This window comes from Pleurodeles waltl, chromosome 10 (genome assembly GCF_031143425.1).
Source record: "Pleurodeles waltl isolate 20211129_DDA chromosome 10, aPleWal1.hap1.20221129, whole genome shotgun sequence".
Classification (NCBI taxonomy): Eukaryota; Metazoa; Chordata; class Amphibia; order Caudata; family Salamandridae; genus Pleurodeles; species Pleurodeles waltl.
In genome coordinates, this window is record NC_090449.1 from 149981385 (window position 1) to 149999044 (window position 17660).

At 46.0% G+C, this 17660-nt stretch overlaps 1 protein-coding gene across 1 annotated transcript in view; it reads right to left on the reverse strand.

Moving 5' to 3' along the window:
* Positions 1–17660, reverse strand: part of COPS3 (COP9 signalosome subunit 3) — a 146011-nt gene that overhangs the window by 88951 nt on the left and 39400 nt on the right. The window contains exon 5 of the mRNA XM_069210061.1: positions 6398–6490. Within this exon, the coding sequence (XP_069066162.1) occupies positions 6398–6490 (93 nt within the window). The remainder of the gene's footprint in view (positions 1–6397; positions 6491–17660) is intronic.

Consider the following 17660-nt stretch of genomic DNA (forward strand, 5'->3'; position numbering starts at 1 on the left):
TTTATTAGTATCTTTGTGCCATGTAAACACATATAAATTTAGGTAGAAGGTTATGGAACAGCTGTTTAGGAACTACATTAAAAAAATCATATTAAGAAGGGCCTAACAGGAGGGAGTGGCTAAGGCGTCAAGATGGTGGTCGCACTTTTTTAGTGCTCCGTACCCCTCCGTCATCCGCCTTCAGCCATGTTTGTAATCTGCATCACACCTTCCTGCTCTGGGGGCTGCACTGCCCCCTCAGAAAAATTGAAGAAGCAGTCTGGCTTTCCAGTGCGGCGTTGAACACTCGTGGCCGCCCACACCTAAGGTGGCGGACAGCGGGTGAACACGGCGATACAGGCGGTGGTGAGGGACCTGAGACGACGCAGTGCCGGATAAAATTTGGGAGCCGCGGAACAGCCGAAACGACACTGCAGAGAGCTGCGGGTGGAATTGCTGGTGAGCGCGCCTGCCGCGGGGGACCAGATCGAGGCACCCGAACATCGGGAGATGCTGTAGGACTGAGGCCTGAGATTCGGGTGAGCTGAAGAAGGTGGTGTGGGGTAGTGAATAGGGGGGCCACGCTTTCAGAAAGGAAGAAAGGCCCCCTTCCCCCCCGCCTCGTCTGACTGGGGCGCTCAATCTTTCCTGGACAGATGCGGAGGGGATAGCGCAGCGGCAAGTAGAGGACAGCTCGCTGGGGTGCTCCTTCCGCCCCCTTGCCCCCCCCCCCTTCACTCCCCTGGGACTGTGGATCCAGCCAGACAGCGGCCGGATGGGCGCGAGGCTTGGGGGTAAGAAACGCAGCACCATTGGAAGGATGTGACCTGGTCAGTCTGTGGGGCCCATAGATTATCTCTGCAGGCGGCAGCTGCGGACGGCGATGAGTGCAGTCAGCTGGCGACCATAGACCCCTGGATCCTGGAGCCTAACCTGCTGCTTCGTGGAGTGCGAGAGCGCACATCAGACTTGAGCCGTGGAGGAGGGTGATGACGGCCCTGGAACCACGTATGGCGACTTAGCTGGACCTCGCCAGTAGATTTCCACCAAGGGGTCATATACTGTACTAAAGCTGGAGAAGTATCCATGGGCAAGGACAAGTCGGCGCGGCAATCGACGGCGCAAACGCACATAGATCAGTTCACTACGGGCGCAGGTGGGACCAGAGCTGAGGATCGTGCTCTGGGTGGAGGTGGTGATCTGCCGGCGATATCTGGCGACGATACTCCAAGCTATTCAAGCATCCCAAACAGCTGTAGAGTCTAAGATTAGGGAAGTTAGAGTGAATGTGGCCCTGGTCTGGCAAGACCTCCGCAACGCCACAGCTTGAATCACGGAGGCTGAACCGAGGATCTCTACAGTGGAAGGCGACGTGACCGCTCTCAAGGCGCAAGTCTCCATTTAGCATCTTGCACGTCGGAGCTCTACCGGAGGGCCGAAGATGCTGAGAATGGGTCCAGGCGCAACAACCTTCATATTGCAGGCCTTCCGGAGACCATGGCAGCGACATCCTTGGTCACGTTCTTGGAGGAGTGGTGCCACTCTTGGATGCCGGCGGACAGTCTTACCCCCATGGTTCGCGATCGAGTGGGCTCACAGGGCTTTACAGTGGAGGCCTCCGCCGGGATCCCCGCCCAGGACGGTGATACTCTGTCTCTTCAACTTCAAAGACAGACGCTGTGCTGCAGGAGGCACGCTCCAAAGGGACCTCTTTTGCAATGGGGTGAAGGTCCTCCTTTTTCCTGACTACACTAAGGATGTGAAACAACAGCGTCGCTCATTTCTTGAAGTGAAGCAGAAACCGTGGGCAATGGATATATCATATCGTCTTCTGTTTCCAGAGAAACTCCGTGTGGTACATGGAAGCAAAACTCAGCCGGCCGCGGCGTGGACTTGGCTGACGGAAGAGGTTCCACTTGGTCCACCCGGCGACAGACAAAGACTGACCCGGGACGGAGCACTGCCAAACAGCCAGCAGAAGTGGCCATCTTCCCAGCGCCATTGCACGTGTCCGAGGAGGCGCAGGGCACCCCGCAACTCCCGCTCAAACTCCCACTTGGAAGCCTCACACATGGATCCGCAGGGACAACGATTGCTGGTGGGTCCCGAGGGAGACAAGGGAAGTCCAGAATCACAGAGATCACCGCAGGCCTGGTCAGGGTCACTGGATGACTCTGATCTATGCCGCAGCCCGGCACGGTCTTTATATGAGGAGGGATGAAGTCGGGGACGGTGCTATTTGCCTTGATGAAGAACAATGCTACATACAACTAATTACCATTTACTGTGTTTCCTTTATTGATCAGACATCATGGGGGGGGGGGGGGTCCACCATTGCTCAATCAGTTATTGTTCTACCTCACTAGGTTCAGGAGAGAGATGATATATATGGGCGACAGATGTTTGGGGGGGGATGAGAGTTTAGGCCTTGTTTTAAGGTATTTGTTATTGTTTATTATTAAGTTGATACGTTTGTTTTTGTTTGCCAGTGCACACGACAGGGGGTCCAGGGAGCCAATTGACAAAGTAAGAGCACTCATTCTGTTGCGAAGTGGGCAAAATAAAGAGGGGACCCCCAGGCCAAGAAACCGCACAATCCAGTAACAGCTCTGCAGCAACTAACAACAACCACTCCAATGAGCCTGACACAGGTTATCTCATGGAACGTTAATGGTCTCTTAGACAAAATTAAGTGCACTGCACTATCTACCTTCACACACCGATACCGACCTGACGTGCTCCTGCTGCAGGAGAGACACCTCTTGGGCGATCAATGCCCCTTTTTAGCTCGTAGGGGTTTTGAGTGTACCATGCAGGGCTTGCGTGTGGATCGCAGGGGTGGTGATACTACTGCACCGCTCATTTCCCATAACGATAGTCCAGGTATGGAAAGACCGGCAGGGACGCTATGTGGCCATTACTGGGAAGGTCAAGGGTGTCCCGATTAATGTGGTCAGTGTCTACGCCCCACCTACGATGGTGCGCAGGACCCTTAAGGACCTAACCAAATTACTCCTGGACCTACCACTGGGACTCACTATGCTGGGAGGAGACTTTAGCGCGGCCCCAGACCCTACCTTGGATATGGCCGGTCTGCTCTCGATTTACAGGCAGACCATGGCGGCGGGACTTACGGGGTGGCTCTTTGCTTCGGAACTCTGCGATGTGTGGTGGGTTTGGCATCCGAGACGTCAGCAGTTTACTCATACCTCGGTGGCCCACGGCTCGCAATCTAGAATCAACTTGGTGCTTTTGCCAAGCACGGATTGCAATTGCCTCTCCCATATGAAATTTTAGCTAAAGGAATTTCGACCATGCACCCCTTCGATTTGCTGTGGGTCCCACTCAATCACTGATTGGACCTCTGTGGCTACTGAATGCTTGGTATCTACAGGACAAGACTTACACTGGGCAGCTGCGGCAGGCACTGCGTGAGTACTTTACTCTTAATGAGGGGTCCGTGGCTTCTCCGGGAACCTTGTGGGCTGCAAGCAAGGTGGTCCTGAGAGGTGCGGCTATAGGCCTGATACGAGATCAGGAGCGCTCTCAAGCTTTAAGTATTGAACAACTGGAAATACGGGCGATGCGTTTAGAAAATGAACAAGAAGCGAGACCCCAGCAAAGGGGTAACGTCACAGCTACCTGTGGCAGGCAACCACTGCAAGGATTTATGGTTGGGGAGACAAAACTGGAAAGTTGTTATACTGGCTGGCATCCCACCATCAGTCCTCTAGGATCATTCCCGAAATTTACAATGGGAAAGGGGTCCGCGTCGCAGGAGACCAAGAAATAGCTGATGCCTTCACCCGGTACTACCAGACACTGCATCGAGCTTCACCATTGATCGAACCAGACCATGCCCGCCAGCTGCTGGAGGAGGATATTCCCCTTCCGCGGTTGCCCCTGGCACAGGTGCAGGTGCAGATCCTGGACGAACCTCTCAGTATGGAGGAGGTCGTGCGGCTGTTTTGACTAGGGACAAGTGGGAATCATGGGTGGGGGCTTTTGAAAAAACAGAATGGATAGAGGTATTGATGGAGCCTAGGGTGCTGGCGGTGTCAGTGAGGCTTCGCGCAGTACAATTTTACTATTTACATAGAGCATATCTAATGCCTATTAGGCTGCACCGGGCTGGTCTTCACCCTACTGCTCAGTGTCCACGATGTGCAAGTGAACCAGTGGATGTTTTCCATATGGTGTGGACCTGTCCAGTATTGCAGATATATTGGGGTGAAGTAGTTCATGAACTGAACGTGGTGCTGGAGCAGGATTAGCAGATGTCCGCCAAACTAGTCTTATTGGGTGTGATGGAGAAAATGGGAGGATCACGAGCGAACCGTGCCCTCGCGGGTTCGGGCCAGCTGGTCGCAAAGAGACATTGCTGCCGCCTGGAACTCTTCTGCAGGTCAGTCCTTCCAAAAGTGGGCAAAGGGGGGGGGGGGGGGGGGGGTAGACTGGTGCGCAAGCCAAGAAAAACTGGTGTATGAATCTAGGGGCTGCCCCCGGAAACATAAGAAGGTATGGGGAAAGTGGCGGGGGTTGCTGCCATAGGGCAGTGGAAGGGTTATGACCCTCAATATTTGTCAAGAAATGAAGCGAAGTCTGTCCCCTGGATTGCTTTATTGTCAATGTTATTTGGAGTTGATCTGTGCAAATTGTTTTGTAATTTCCTCTTTAAAAACAATGAAAATTAGCTTATTAAAAAAAAAGAAAAGTAAAAAAAAAAATTGCCTAACAAACGCCTCCTCTTTTCACGTTTAAAAAAGAAAAATGAAGTCGTGTCCCCCCAACCCCCATTTTTTAAAGAGAAGGCAGTGGTCCCTGGGACCACTGCCTGCTCCTAATAAATGTTTTTGCATGCATTCCCGTTTGCAAATGGCTTACCACCTACTTGAAGTAGGTGGTAAAATGCAAATGTTTTGCGGCCACATTTCGGTCATAAAACGTTCCTGCATACCACTGTAATTCGGTATTAGTAAGAGAAGCCCTTGACACGTCCCCTCCGAAAACCGAATCGGTATGTAGTCGCAAGTTCAAGTTGCGATTCGGTAAGAAGTTATAGAATCCCCGATAGGAATTCATACATACCAAAATGCATTTTTGCAGTCACAAATGGCCCAGTCGGGCCGTTTACAGCCCCAAAAATCCATGACACATCCGGCCCAAAGACAGCTACAACTCCTAACTCTGCATCCAGAGAAGACAACCTCCAATGACAACCTAGAGTGGCTGGGGATTCAAAACAATGTTTTTTCAAATAGGCTTCACTGATTGTCTATGAGTCGCTCCCTCTTATTAAGAGGTAATATATTCTATCTTAATACTTCATAAGTTATTTAAGCCTTCTAAAAGTCAATTATTTCTCACTCATTTTTGGAGCTAATCAACCGGCAATCAAGAGTGTTAGCAATAACCTACCCAGAAATGCATTTGATTGTTCTCACAAAGAAGAACATATAGGACATAAAGAAAAAGATACTGAATAAAAGATAAATGCAAACGGAATGAGTAAAATTTAAAATGCAATATGAAAATACTTTGGTGGTTACTCAGATAATAGTAGAAGACTTTAAAAAAATATTTTGTAGTATCAAATGTATATTGTTGTACACAATGGTTCTTTTTTAAGGTTACCTGCTAACATCTATTGATTTAGAAGTGTTTCATCGTGATGTGCATGAACAGAAATAATGTTCATGAATTTTTATGAATACTATATAATGGAGAAACAGTGCAACTGTTTCTTTCACTGTGCAATGCACTGTTAACACTAAAACATTGACAACATATTTTCCTGGATGTGGTGAATATAAGGACTTTTTTTTAGAGGTTTTGAAACGATTTTTCTAGTCACACAAATGTCAGTACACAGTGCACTTAATATCATACCAAAAGTCTCAGCAGAAACAACAAATTTCACTTCAAACATACGTGCATTTAACACGCATACTGTTGGGACGGAACATTTTTGAAGCTGTTTAGGCAGTATCCACTCCGTCTTACCGAAGTATAATTTATGGTAGAATTAGTAAATTGCGCTGGTGTCCCTTCAAGCCCTGTCTAATGTCTCTGTCAAACAAATAAGCTCAAGACCAGCTTTCGGGGGCATTCTAATAGGCTAATGAAGTTACCAGCACGGGGGTCTGCAGCGGGGAAGCATTACTTGAGGTAATGTCAAGACAGTTAAATCAAGGATCTTTTTCAGAAAGGTTTTTAAAATACTGTCAAAAGAAAAACTGTTCAATCATACTTAAGGAAATTCAACCATCAATACATCAAAAAGGATTTTGTAAATATGAAGAATCATTGGATTTGCTTTTGAGAATTAAAGCTTAATGTTTATAGAAAATTACAGGACTACAATTCCCCAGTTTGCAATACAACGAATATCAATGAAATAGCAAAAATGGCTTCTCACCTGGCAGAGATCTGCATGTATTGAGGTTAACTGGTTTGTGTTCATCTGCATCTTGTCAATGGCTTGCCTGAGAATGCCAATTCCACGCAGGGGCTGTCAAAAAGGACATCTTTCAGATAAAATGGCAGCACATGGTGTCTTTGGTTGACAGGTACAACAAGAAACACAACACTCACTGACTTAACTGCATTGGGTCTTACAAGAGAATCTGAAACGAACAAAATCGATATCTTAACTCCTAAAATATTAATACTAAAAGTAGCTTTAACACAGTACAGTTTCTCACAGAAAACACCTTTTTTTTTTTTTTACAAACACGTATTAGCTGCAGTGACAATGAATAAATAACATTTAAACTGGATTTGGCAAACTAAGTACGGTAAATATAAGCCAGCATATTTTTGGTCCAATACAATTACGTTGGCTGAGATGGCTGCCAAGTAGACTACTATGGGAGGGAATTATAAAATGAGTGTTACCAAACAGACTAAATGACAATAAAGTGTCTTGCTGGCACATAATGGGGCTTGAACCTCCTACACCTAAAATATCGCAAGTAGAGATGTTCACAGGACACTTATGACTGAAACTGTATGTTGTGGGGCAGGGTCTATCCCTAAGTCCTGGATCTGAATGGCATTCCGGTGTAGGCATTTTGGTAAGTGAAACAGTGTGTAACCATCACTAGCATAACAATGGAGCATCCAGATAAATTTTACCATGAATTGTTTTAACTATATGATAACTATGAGGGAAATAGTTAGAAAATTGTTGTGGAGTGTCTGACAAGTTCAATGAAAGCACACTCCCATTCGATCAAAGTTCTTGATATTTGATGCAAAATGTTTGCATGTAGACCTTTTAAGCAGCTATAAAAAACATGATTCAGCTTTGTTCCAGTCAAAGTAGAGAAGGCACACATTACTATATACTCTAGATTACGCATTCCTTGATCTGTGACTGATCTGCAAATTTTGATGGCTCATTCTGCACTCTTGGCAAATTAACCTCCGAGACAGAAGTCCCTGGGAAAAAGACCACAAACAATGTGCTTTGCCTATTTGGGGAGGCAACGCAATTTTGTCCCTTTATGCCCATTGCTGTGCTACTCTTCTGTACCAGCATCTTTATCAGTACCCAGTTTTTTGTAGGGCTAGATCAAAAGGCCACATGGAGAGCCCTCATCTTCAGTAGGTTTACGTTATATGACTCCTCCTGTACAGACCACCTTTAGTAGGTTTGTAGATCACTGAAAGGGACTGTCCGTCCAACTCAATAGGGAGGAGTCTATCACTATAGTTCAAAACATGAGTGGTTTGTGAAAGGGCACTTATTCACCAGAGTAAAGACTGCAAATCTGCTACAACAGACAGTGCCAAATTGTCTTCCCAATTTCCAGAATGCATACTCCACTGCTCCTCTAAAAACTCTTGCAGATTCATCCATTACCTTGCTTTGGGTACTATGAACCTACATAAAGCCATTGATCCAAATAAATACAATCTCTATTGAATGAGGTTTAAAGAGCAGAGATCAAAACTTTGGATTGGATAATTGTCTACCCGAAAGCTATGCTTTCCTTGGTGTGGATCTATGAATGTCCCAAATAGTGAATTTGCTCCATGAGGAAGCTATTGGCTTCTAAAAAATAAAAAAGGAGAGGTAGAAGCAGTATCGGGTTACTACTTGGCTTCCAAACCCAGAAATGTTAAAAAAGCTACGTGAGTGAAACCACTTCTTTCAACATCCACTGTTGAGTACCTTTTTCCTTAGGAGACCCTCACCAGTTATTTTCTACCAAGAGTATATCTTTTCTCTGGTACACTCGTAGCATCAACATTGGGTCATCTCTATCCCCTAACCAGGAGGACAGTTTCCACTTGCTGCTGGAAACCATTAGGGATTAGTGAAAAAGGAGTTAAAAAGGCGCTGCAAGAGTGAAAAAGTGACCTAAAAATACCTCTCTAACCTAGCTAAAGTCCACCTTTATTGTAAACAGGATAGGGCATGGATAAAAACAACATAAGGTGTGATGTGACAGGAACAAATTACATGTCCTTTACATACATAAGGTTGATATGTTTCAGCCTACTACTGCCCATAATGGTCATTGGCTTTCCTCAGAACCATTCTTCTATGTACCCCAATAAACCCAGATACAGACATTACCTTCTAGGCTCTTCTACTTTAGTAAAATGACTTTGAGGGCCCCATCTCAACTTTGGGGCCCTTGAAGTCATTGTACTAAAGCAAAAGAGCCTAGAAGGTAATGTCTGAAGCTATTGACTGGTCATATTTGGTGCCTGTTGTCTGAAATTCTTGCGGTCTTTGCATAAGGAGCTTGTTTTCAGCAATCAGCTGACCAGTCATAAGCATTAATACCACCATGTGTTTGGAGAATGCAATCAGGGCAGAGAGAGAGGCTGAATTGAAGAAATTTCAAACGTTCAATGTTCATCGTAAATCTCAGGATCAAGAGTTTAAGAACAGCTGATATTTGGAATTGAAAATCTGGCTTGTTGATAAAACATTCAAGCTCTCTGTGGGAGTTGCAGGAAAAGTACATTGTGGTGTTATCCTGAACATCATTTTTCACCCACTTCTTAGTAGTGCCAACATCCTTAACATGTTTTTACTCACCCACTTTGAGCTGTTATCAAGTCCAAGTTAGCAGTGCATCCTTAACTGGATCTTACTTTTACACACAGAACAATCTTGAGTAAAGGTCTTTCCTCGTGAGTACCTGTCATATTCATCTGGTAGTCTGCTTGCCTTGTATACAATCTGTAGTAGCTGGTAGAAAAATAACTGCTTAGACCTTGAGAGGGATTATGTTTAGAGTTGATGGTTTGAAGCTCTGATAGCAGGCACTTTCAATACCAATTTATCTTTTCTTATGGGCTGCCACTTTTCCAAGTATTTGGCTGGTCACTGCTTAGATGAAGCAAGTGGCTTTTCTGCTGAAGCTAAATTTGTGTAAGCCTTCCCTTCCTTTCGAAGGGCAACACTGACCTTCCCTTCCTTTCGAAGGGCAACACTGAACTGAGTGTCAACATTACTCATCATTGAGGCAGACTAATTGAATGGTGCGGTTACCTTCATTCTGAGGTGAGAGATTCCTTTGGCCTTTCTATCCCTTGTTCTTTTAAGGTGTTCACCTCTACCTTCATTTTATGGACTTAGTCATCAGTGTAGGCAATAAACTAAAGGCCTCATTACGAATTTGGCGCAGGGGGATTACTCAGTCACAAACGTGACGGATATTCCGTCCGCTTTATTACAAGTTCCATAGGATATAATGGAACTTTCAATACGACGGACAGAATATCCGTCACATTTGTGAAGGGGGTAATCACCTCTGTCAAACTCGTAGTAAGGCCCAAAGTTTGTTTGAAAGGTATATTTCATTACTTTTTTGGTTGCTTGAGTGCTTAAGGCTAGTGAGTGATAACCACGAGGAAATTCACATGGTTATGTCAACATATTAACCAATCCCGCAAATTCAGAAGAGGCAGCAATAAGCTGGTTTCACTCTAACATGCCTTGGTTGACAAACACCAGGGATGGAAGACCTCTGAGAATTTCTGTTCTGTCCACCAAAGTATGGTTGTATCCTCCTTTGATACTTATAAGTGCCAGTGTCAAGGTTGTAGATGAAATATAACTGATCTTTTTTCTCAAAGTGTTTGTTTGGCAGCTTTCTTTACCTGGATGAATAGGATCGTCAGACCGGAGACACCTTACTCACTACTTAAAGTCCAGCCAAGTAAGGTGGCAAAACAATCTTAGGAACACTGGGTCATGCTCAGGTGCATCCCCCTTTTTGAGCACGCTTGCAGAAGGTTCTCTTCTAAGTAAGTATCCTTAACAACACTTCCAAACATGAGACTACAAAAAACTCACGCTAATTGCATCAACTTTCACGATAGAGGCTTGAGTTGGACTGTTTAGAATATGGCCAATTATCTGGTTTAGGGCACACTGAAAGACGTTCAGCTTTGTGCCCCCTCACAGAGACTCCAGAAATACCACAACAGAGTTAGATAATTATCTGCTAGATTGCAATTCTAAAGGAGTAGAGAAATAATATTTGCCTCATGAGGAATCAGTTAAAGTTTCCATTGTTGGAATCCAGTCATTTTTTGCAGCCTTGAGTTTAGGTGCACTTTTAATTGCAGTGAGGGACAGGTGCACCAGGTGTGTCCTTTGGAGGAGGCAAAGCAGTGTACCCCCTGTGTAGATATTGGTTAGGTGCCCAAAACAACTAGGAGGAATAGTGTTCAAAAGCCTCTTCCGTAGGCAAGGCTATACAGTGGGATGGCCAAGTCCGTTACAAAATCCTCAATGGTATATCTCTTTACTTTTAAGGTTCCGACGTTATATCTATATCTGACTCCAAAGCAACCGTTTATGGCTCTGGTTTGAATGGGGAGGAAGGGCATCGGGAAGGAGGTGCTATTGTTCAACATCAATAGCCTTCGCTTTGAATTCTTCAACATCAATTCTGGAGACACTGATTTGTTTAATGTCATTCCTACCAACAACAAATATGAGCTGCATGAAGGATAGGACCCGAGTTTCCTTTAGCTCTTTTGAGAACTCGTCAGGGGTGTCAAACAGTATCAGATTACTGAGAAGGATTAAAGGGATTTCCCATGCTTTTCACATGGTAGCTAACCACCTGCTACAGAATCTGACGAGGCACTAGAATGTTCCTCAACTAAATTAGTTCAGTACCCAATCTGGAAATTTTCTAGAATAGACTGAAACTTCTGGGCATTAAGGCCCTCATGACGTCGGCAGTCTTTTTGAAAGACCACCGTTGTCGTCGGTGCCCAAAGACCACTGGTGTTTGCGGTCCGAAGACCGCCGTATCTGGAGTCAACCAAGGATTTCCCCCCATTTAAAGGCAGAGATCTGACAACGCCAGCCTGACCGACGGCAGGTCAGAGATGGTTCCACCACTAGCACCGCCATGCCAAAAGGACTCCGCCTGCCGTATTACGAGACTTAATATGGCACAGTGGTTTCTGCATGGCGGTGTGACACTGGAGGTGGAAACGCCAACACCCATCCCTCCAGGACGACCACCTTGCCCAGACAGGTAAGTGGAGCGGCCGAAACGGGTGTGTGTGGTGTGTGCGTGTATGCATGCGAGCATGTGTGCACGCACATCGGAATATAAGTGTGTGCATGTATGCGTTCGCGGAGGGAGAAGAGTGTGAATTAATCCATGCATGGAGTGTGTGAAAGAATGCGTATGCAGAGGGGAGTGTGTGAATGGATGTGTGGGGGAAGGGGGGAGTGTGAAGAAATGCATCCGTGGAGGGGGAGTTTGTGAATGAATGCATATGAGGAGGGGGAAGTGTGTGAATGAGTGAGGGGGGTGGTGCATATGAGTGAGAGCGAGTTGGGTTGTTTGTATGCGTGCGGTTGGGTGGGGTGTTTGTATGTATGATGCCGTTGGGTGGCGGGGTGTGGTAGCAAGTGTGTGGATGTGTGCGGGGGGTGTCTACAAGTGTGTGAACGTGTAGGGGTGGGACGACCACCGCGAAAAGCCTTGCAGTTTACTGCCTCCTAATACGGCCAGCGGCCTTAGGCCTGCCACCGGCCTGGAGGAGCTCATCCTCGGCAGTCCAAACGGCATTGAGGCGGTTTGGCTTCGGCCAAATCGCACCACGTTTAAGGCAGTCTTTACCACCAGGTCCCCAGCAGTTACACCGCCACTGCGACTCATGACCACCAAACTCATAATGAGGCCCTAAGTGTCAGAAGAGTGGAGAATGGACAAAATATCCTTTGAAATGTATTTAGTGACCAATTAACAAGTTGCCAAAATACAAAAATTCCCACACAAACAAATCTACACAAGTAAAAGATCACAACTACGTATTGGATGATGTAGGAAAACAACTTTGACTGAAAATGAAATGTTTAACAAAAAGTGTAGCGCCTATATAAGAAACGGTGATGGAGCTCAAGTGCATCATATAATGCTCTGTTCCTAAGACTGTGCTGCCCATCTACCATTCTTTATTTATTCTGTTTTAATAACCAATATGAGGAATGGCCTGAATCCTCTTCAAAATAAATTTAAAAGATTAGTATAAGCAATATGGGAAGCTAGCTGACCAGCAACTGCTTTTAAGTGCTGCAGGTACTGAGTGGCCTAGAAAATGAACAAAATAGTTACTTGCCAGTAGGAGTAGTTTTGCAGCTTGAAGAATTTTATAGATTCACATGCTGTGCATTATTCAGCCATCTAGTGGTTGGTTCCGGAAAGCCACCTTGAAGTCTGTTTTTTCTTTTGTGGCCATTGACGACTTGTTGGGTTTAAACCCCTCCTTGTGTCATGTCAGATGTATGCTTCAGAAATCCCGACACAGTCGCCAACTTAAGAGTCCTTTTTTTCCCCTATCTTTGGTTTGTCAGTATTCTCTTGAGCAGAGTTTATAAATACACCCCTACGGGTGGAGGTGGGTAGGTAAATGCAAAAAAAAAAAAAAAAAGTCTTCAAGCTGCAAAATTACTCTTAACAGTAAGTAACCATTTTGTTTCACAGTGTGAATCCTTTTCTAAATTTACATGCTGTGCATCGATTAAAGAGCGTTTTTTCCCCTCATGATGGCAGACTGGGTTCTTCAGAGTGAGAGTTTACAAAAAGTGTTTACAAACAAATTCTTCAGAACTCTTTGTTCCACGTCTGCTTCCCTGTTTATCAGAATGTCCATGCTGTTGTGTTCTGCGATGGTATGCACCTTTGACCATAAAGCAGCAGTGCAAATGTCTTAATGCTATGCAAACTAAGAAGGCAACTGTTGCTCCTTTTTTTAACCTCGCTGGATGTGCTTTTCTGTAAGGGTTCCTCCTTCTGTCAATAGTGTATTGCTTGTCCTATATATTTAGCAACGGTTCCTTTGGTGACTGGAATTCCCGGTCTTGAGTGTGCAAAGGACACAAAGGACTGTTTTCATTTCCTGAGGTCCTTTGTTCTTTCTAAATAACACACAATTGGCCTTTGGACATTTAGCCCGTGCAATTCTCTCTCCACCTCTGTTTTAGGATGTCGAAAGAAAGCCGGCAGATGGACAACTTGGTTAACGTGAAATTTTGATACCACCTTTGGTATGAAACTTGGGTTTGTTCCAAGAACCACTTTGTCTCTATGCATCCATAGGTATGGCTTTTGAGGGGTGAACGCTTGTGAATCACTTACCCTCCTGGTTTGAAGGGTGGCCCCATCAGTTGAGTGAGTACTAGATTAAGGTTCCAAGTAGGCACTGACGCTTCTTAGAGGTGCTACCTTCTTTGCTCATTATAAGAAGGGTTTCACCACTGGTGTGGTAAGGAAAATGCATCTTATCCAGTAGACATCTGTTTGTGGCATGTAGTGCTGTAGATTCACATGCTCTGCATACTCTTGCCATCTAGTGTTGGGTTCAGAGTGGTACCAGTTGTTTTTCTTCCAAGAAGGATTTCTGAGTCACGGGATCGGGAGACTCCTCCTGCTCGGTGATACTGTGCATGGGCATTGCATCCTTTGTTAGACTGTGTTCCCACAGGCTGGTGAGCGAGAGAGTATAGAGGAAGTCTAGAGAAAGATGTCCATGCAAGTGTATCTACATATGTACAAATATAAGGTACAAATATAAGGTAACAAATATAAGGGTCACCTTCAGGGTCTAGTGTTAGACCACCATTCTCACCACTGAATGCAGTGCTGGACACTGCTGTATGGGATGCATGTGGAGTCTGGCATGAGGATCAATGGCAATACAGGATGCCATCATCCCTAAGAGTCGCATGACATTCTTAATTGTGCAGGTGTGATTTTCATGAAACTGGGAAAGCATTTAATGAAAACTGAATGCGTACTGAGTTGGGGTATGCTAATCCAAACTCTGCATTGAGATCAGCTCCTAGATATGGTTGACTCTGAAGAGGTTGTAGGTGGGATTTGAAAAAGTTGATTGTGAATCCTAACTTGTGAAGTAGGTTCACTGTGGTTAGAGTGTCGGATTGACACTGCTTTAGTGTGCTGGCTTTGATGAGCCAGAGGTCTAGATAAGAAAATACATGTATTTTTTGCCTTCTGAGATGTGCTGTGACTACAGCTAGGCACTTTGTAAATACTCTGGGAGCGGTCGTGATTCCAAAAGGTAGGATTTTGAATTGATAATATTTTCATGCAACCACAGGTGTGCAGGGTGGATAGGGATGTTGAAGTAGGCATCCTTTAAGTCTAGGGCTGCCATTAAGTCACCCTGTTGAAGGACTGGAATAACATCTTGAAGAGTAACCATGTGAAAGTGCTCTGAGAGGATGTAATAGTTTAGCGGTCTGAGATCCGAATAGATTTGAGGAGTATACTCCTGTTCCTTGGTAATCCACCAGGACAGGTTCTATGGCACCCTTGAGGAGCAGGGATTGTACCTCTTCTTGAGAATGGTGAGATGTTCGTGAGATAACCTGTATAAGTGAGGGGAAATGTTTGGAGGTGTGGAGGTGAGCTCCAGACAATAACCATTTTGGATAATGGAGAGGACCCGTAGGTCCGATGTTGTGTATGTCTATTCTGAGCGGTAGTCCTAAAGTCACCCCGCTAGTGGTGTGGCATGGGGTTTGGGGAGATGTATGTAGTCAGTCTTTAGCTGATGGTGAAGAGCCACGTGTGTAGTATTCTTACCTTGGCCTTTAATATTGTTGTCTTTGTAGGCTCCACAGAAAAAAGAGGGTGAGGGTTGCCTTTGTTGGAGGTAGACCGTTCAGAGGCTGTTGCTCGATAACCACCTCTAAATGGGGGGGTGACAAAAATTATCTATGTGTCTAATGCCTTTGCGGTGTCAGTATCCTTTTTTAGCTTCTCAAGTGTGGAGTCCACTGGAGGGCATGTTGAGCACAGCTTATTGTACTTCTGGCTTGAAGTCGGAGCTTCTAAGCCATCCATATCTTCTTAGCAATATCCTAGTGTTTATCTCGTGTGCAGCTGTATATCCGCAGCATCTAATGCACTGCTTATTGAATTAGTCGAGATCGACACCAAGGGCGAGATTGCCGACATCCGTGGCTGTGAGCCCGGTAAGAGTGAATAGGCCCTGGGATCGCCAGTCGAGATGCTATGGCAGCCGTGCCCATAGTTGGTCCTTGAAGTGGGTGAACCCCTGCAATTTCAGCGGCTGCGCCCTCAGCCCGCGAGGCAGAAGATTCTGATCGTCTTTCTCCGGTGTGGTCAACGGGAGCTGGTTCTCGGCAGGCAGGCTGTGGGGGACTTCTCGATTCTAACTGGCCCTCCCGTGATTGCCCAACCAGCATACCGTACGCCTGATTACAATTGCAAGGGGATTGGCAAGGTGACTGTATGGAACGACAACCCTTGGCCCTATGAGAACAGTCCTTTGTACCCGTACATCACTTCCAGTGTGATGGGCCTCTGTCACCCGCTCTGGGGCTCAACTTGTTGCTGCGGCCCCCTCTCATCGCCCAGGGACTCCATTGCATATGGACGGTAACAAGAGATGGGATCCTACGTTAGCTTCACCCTCGCTCTTCTGAGGAGACCTACGCAGCCCCTTCTGAAAAACTAACGGAGTGCTCTGCTGGCATTGGGGTGGTTCCTGTGGATCCCTTATTGCATGACCCAGCCATGTGATACCGGCTGAACATCGCTTTCTGGAACAAGCTGTTCACCCGTGACATTGAGCCCTCTCGGCGCCCTGCACGCTACTCACCCACCCGCTGGTTGCAATCATGGGTCGTACCAAGGGCACAAGACAGGACCCAACGCCAAGTAGTGAAAGCCATCAGCTGAGACGGCCACAATTCGATGGACTGCCTGCCAGCATGGGAGCGGATTATATACCACCACCGACAATCCTCTTTCTGGACAAGCTCGATGTTATCCTGCAAGAAATCTGTGATTCACAAGCTACCATAGAACGGTGCATTGATACGCTGGCATCGGACTTAGGCCTCCTCTCTGATGACCACTGCAAACTATCAGACAGGGTGTGAGTCACAGAAGCAGTAACCGAGACAATGGCTCCACAAAAGAAGGTCACCGCGGCTGAACTGGATGAACGGCGCTCCCAGCTGCATCATTTACATGATAGAGTGGTGGAGGATGCGGAGGGGCAATCACGCGCAATAATATGAGAATAATAGGACTACCTGAAGGATTGACGGGACCCAATGCCACACTTTTTGTTGAAAATTGGCTCCGAAGGGGCTTTCTGGCTTGTTCACTCTAGAGAGTACATAGGGTCCCCACATGATGCCAGCCACCGGGGTTGCCTCCCAGTCCCATTGGGGCCCGTTATCCTGGACTTCAGAGACAAGGAAATAGTGCTCCAGAAAGCTAGGAAGAATGCTCAGATTGTTTAACAACTGAAACTTGGCACTCTTCCACGGCTATACTTTAGCAGTTCAATGCAAGCGTGCCTCCTTTCTTGTAGCAAAGGGATAACTCCAAACAGAAGGACTGACGTGCTTCAAAAACCTTGTTCTTTGACACTCTGCACAATGATCTGACCCCTCCCACCCCCCAACCTTCTTTCCCTCGGGCCATGAAGCATTATCCTTTTATCACAAGACATTCAGGCGACAGGTATGGTCTTACACGTCATCCCGGACTCAAGTATTGTTATTAGTATTTAATGCTGTACCACTACATGGGATTCTTCCTGGGACGCCCTATGGGAAAGTTGTGTTTATTACACTATTGCTGTGGATTGTCTTGCACTGCAAATTCAACTGGACGTTCTCAAGTGCGGATGCTCCATTTTATGCTCCATTGAGTTATTTTCACAATTTTGTTTAACGTGTGTTCCTCATTGGACCGAGTATTGTTTTTTTTTTTGTTGTTTTCTTTAACCCACAGCCACACATTTTATGCTCCTGATCCACGTGCTGTGGGAGGTCTGAAGGGAGGCTCTCTTTGTTATGTTTTCCATTACCCTGATTTATGTGGACAGTGGCAAACACTTTTAAAGTTGTAATATGGAATGTTAGGGGGATGGGCTTGGCACATAAATGCCACCATAACCAGTCTCAGCTGTACTGCCATAAAGCCCATTTAATTTACTTACTGGAGATCCACCTCTCTGCAGTCCCTTAACCTGTAGATAAAATGGAGGCAACAACTGTACACCACTACCTATTTTGTCTTTTGCCTTGGTGCAGCAGTATGGGTTCGAGCAGGTGTATCGTTTGAGGCTGTGGAGACTAGAGTGGATACCAATGGCTGCTACCTGATCTCTGTGGGAGG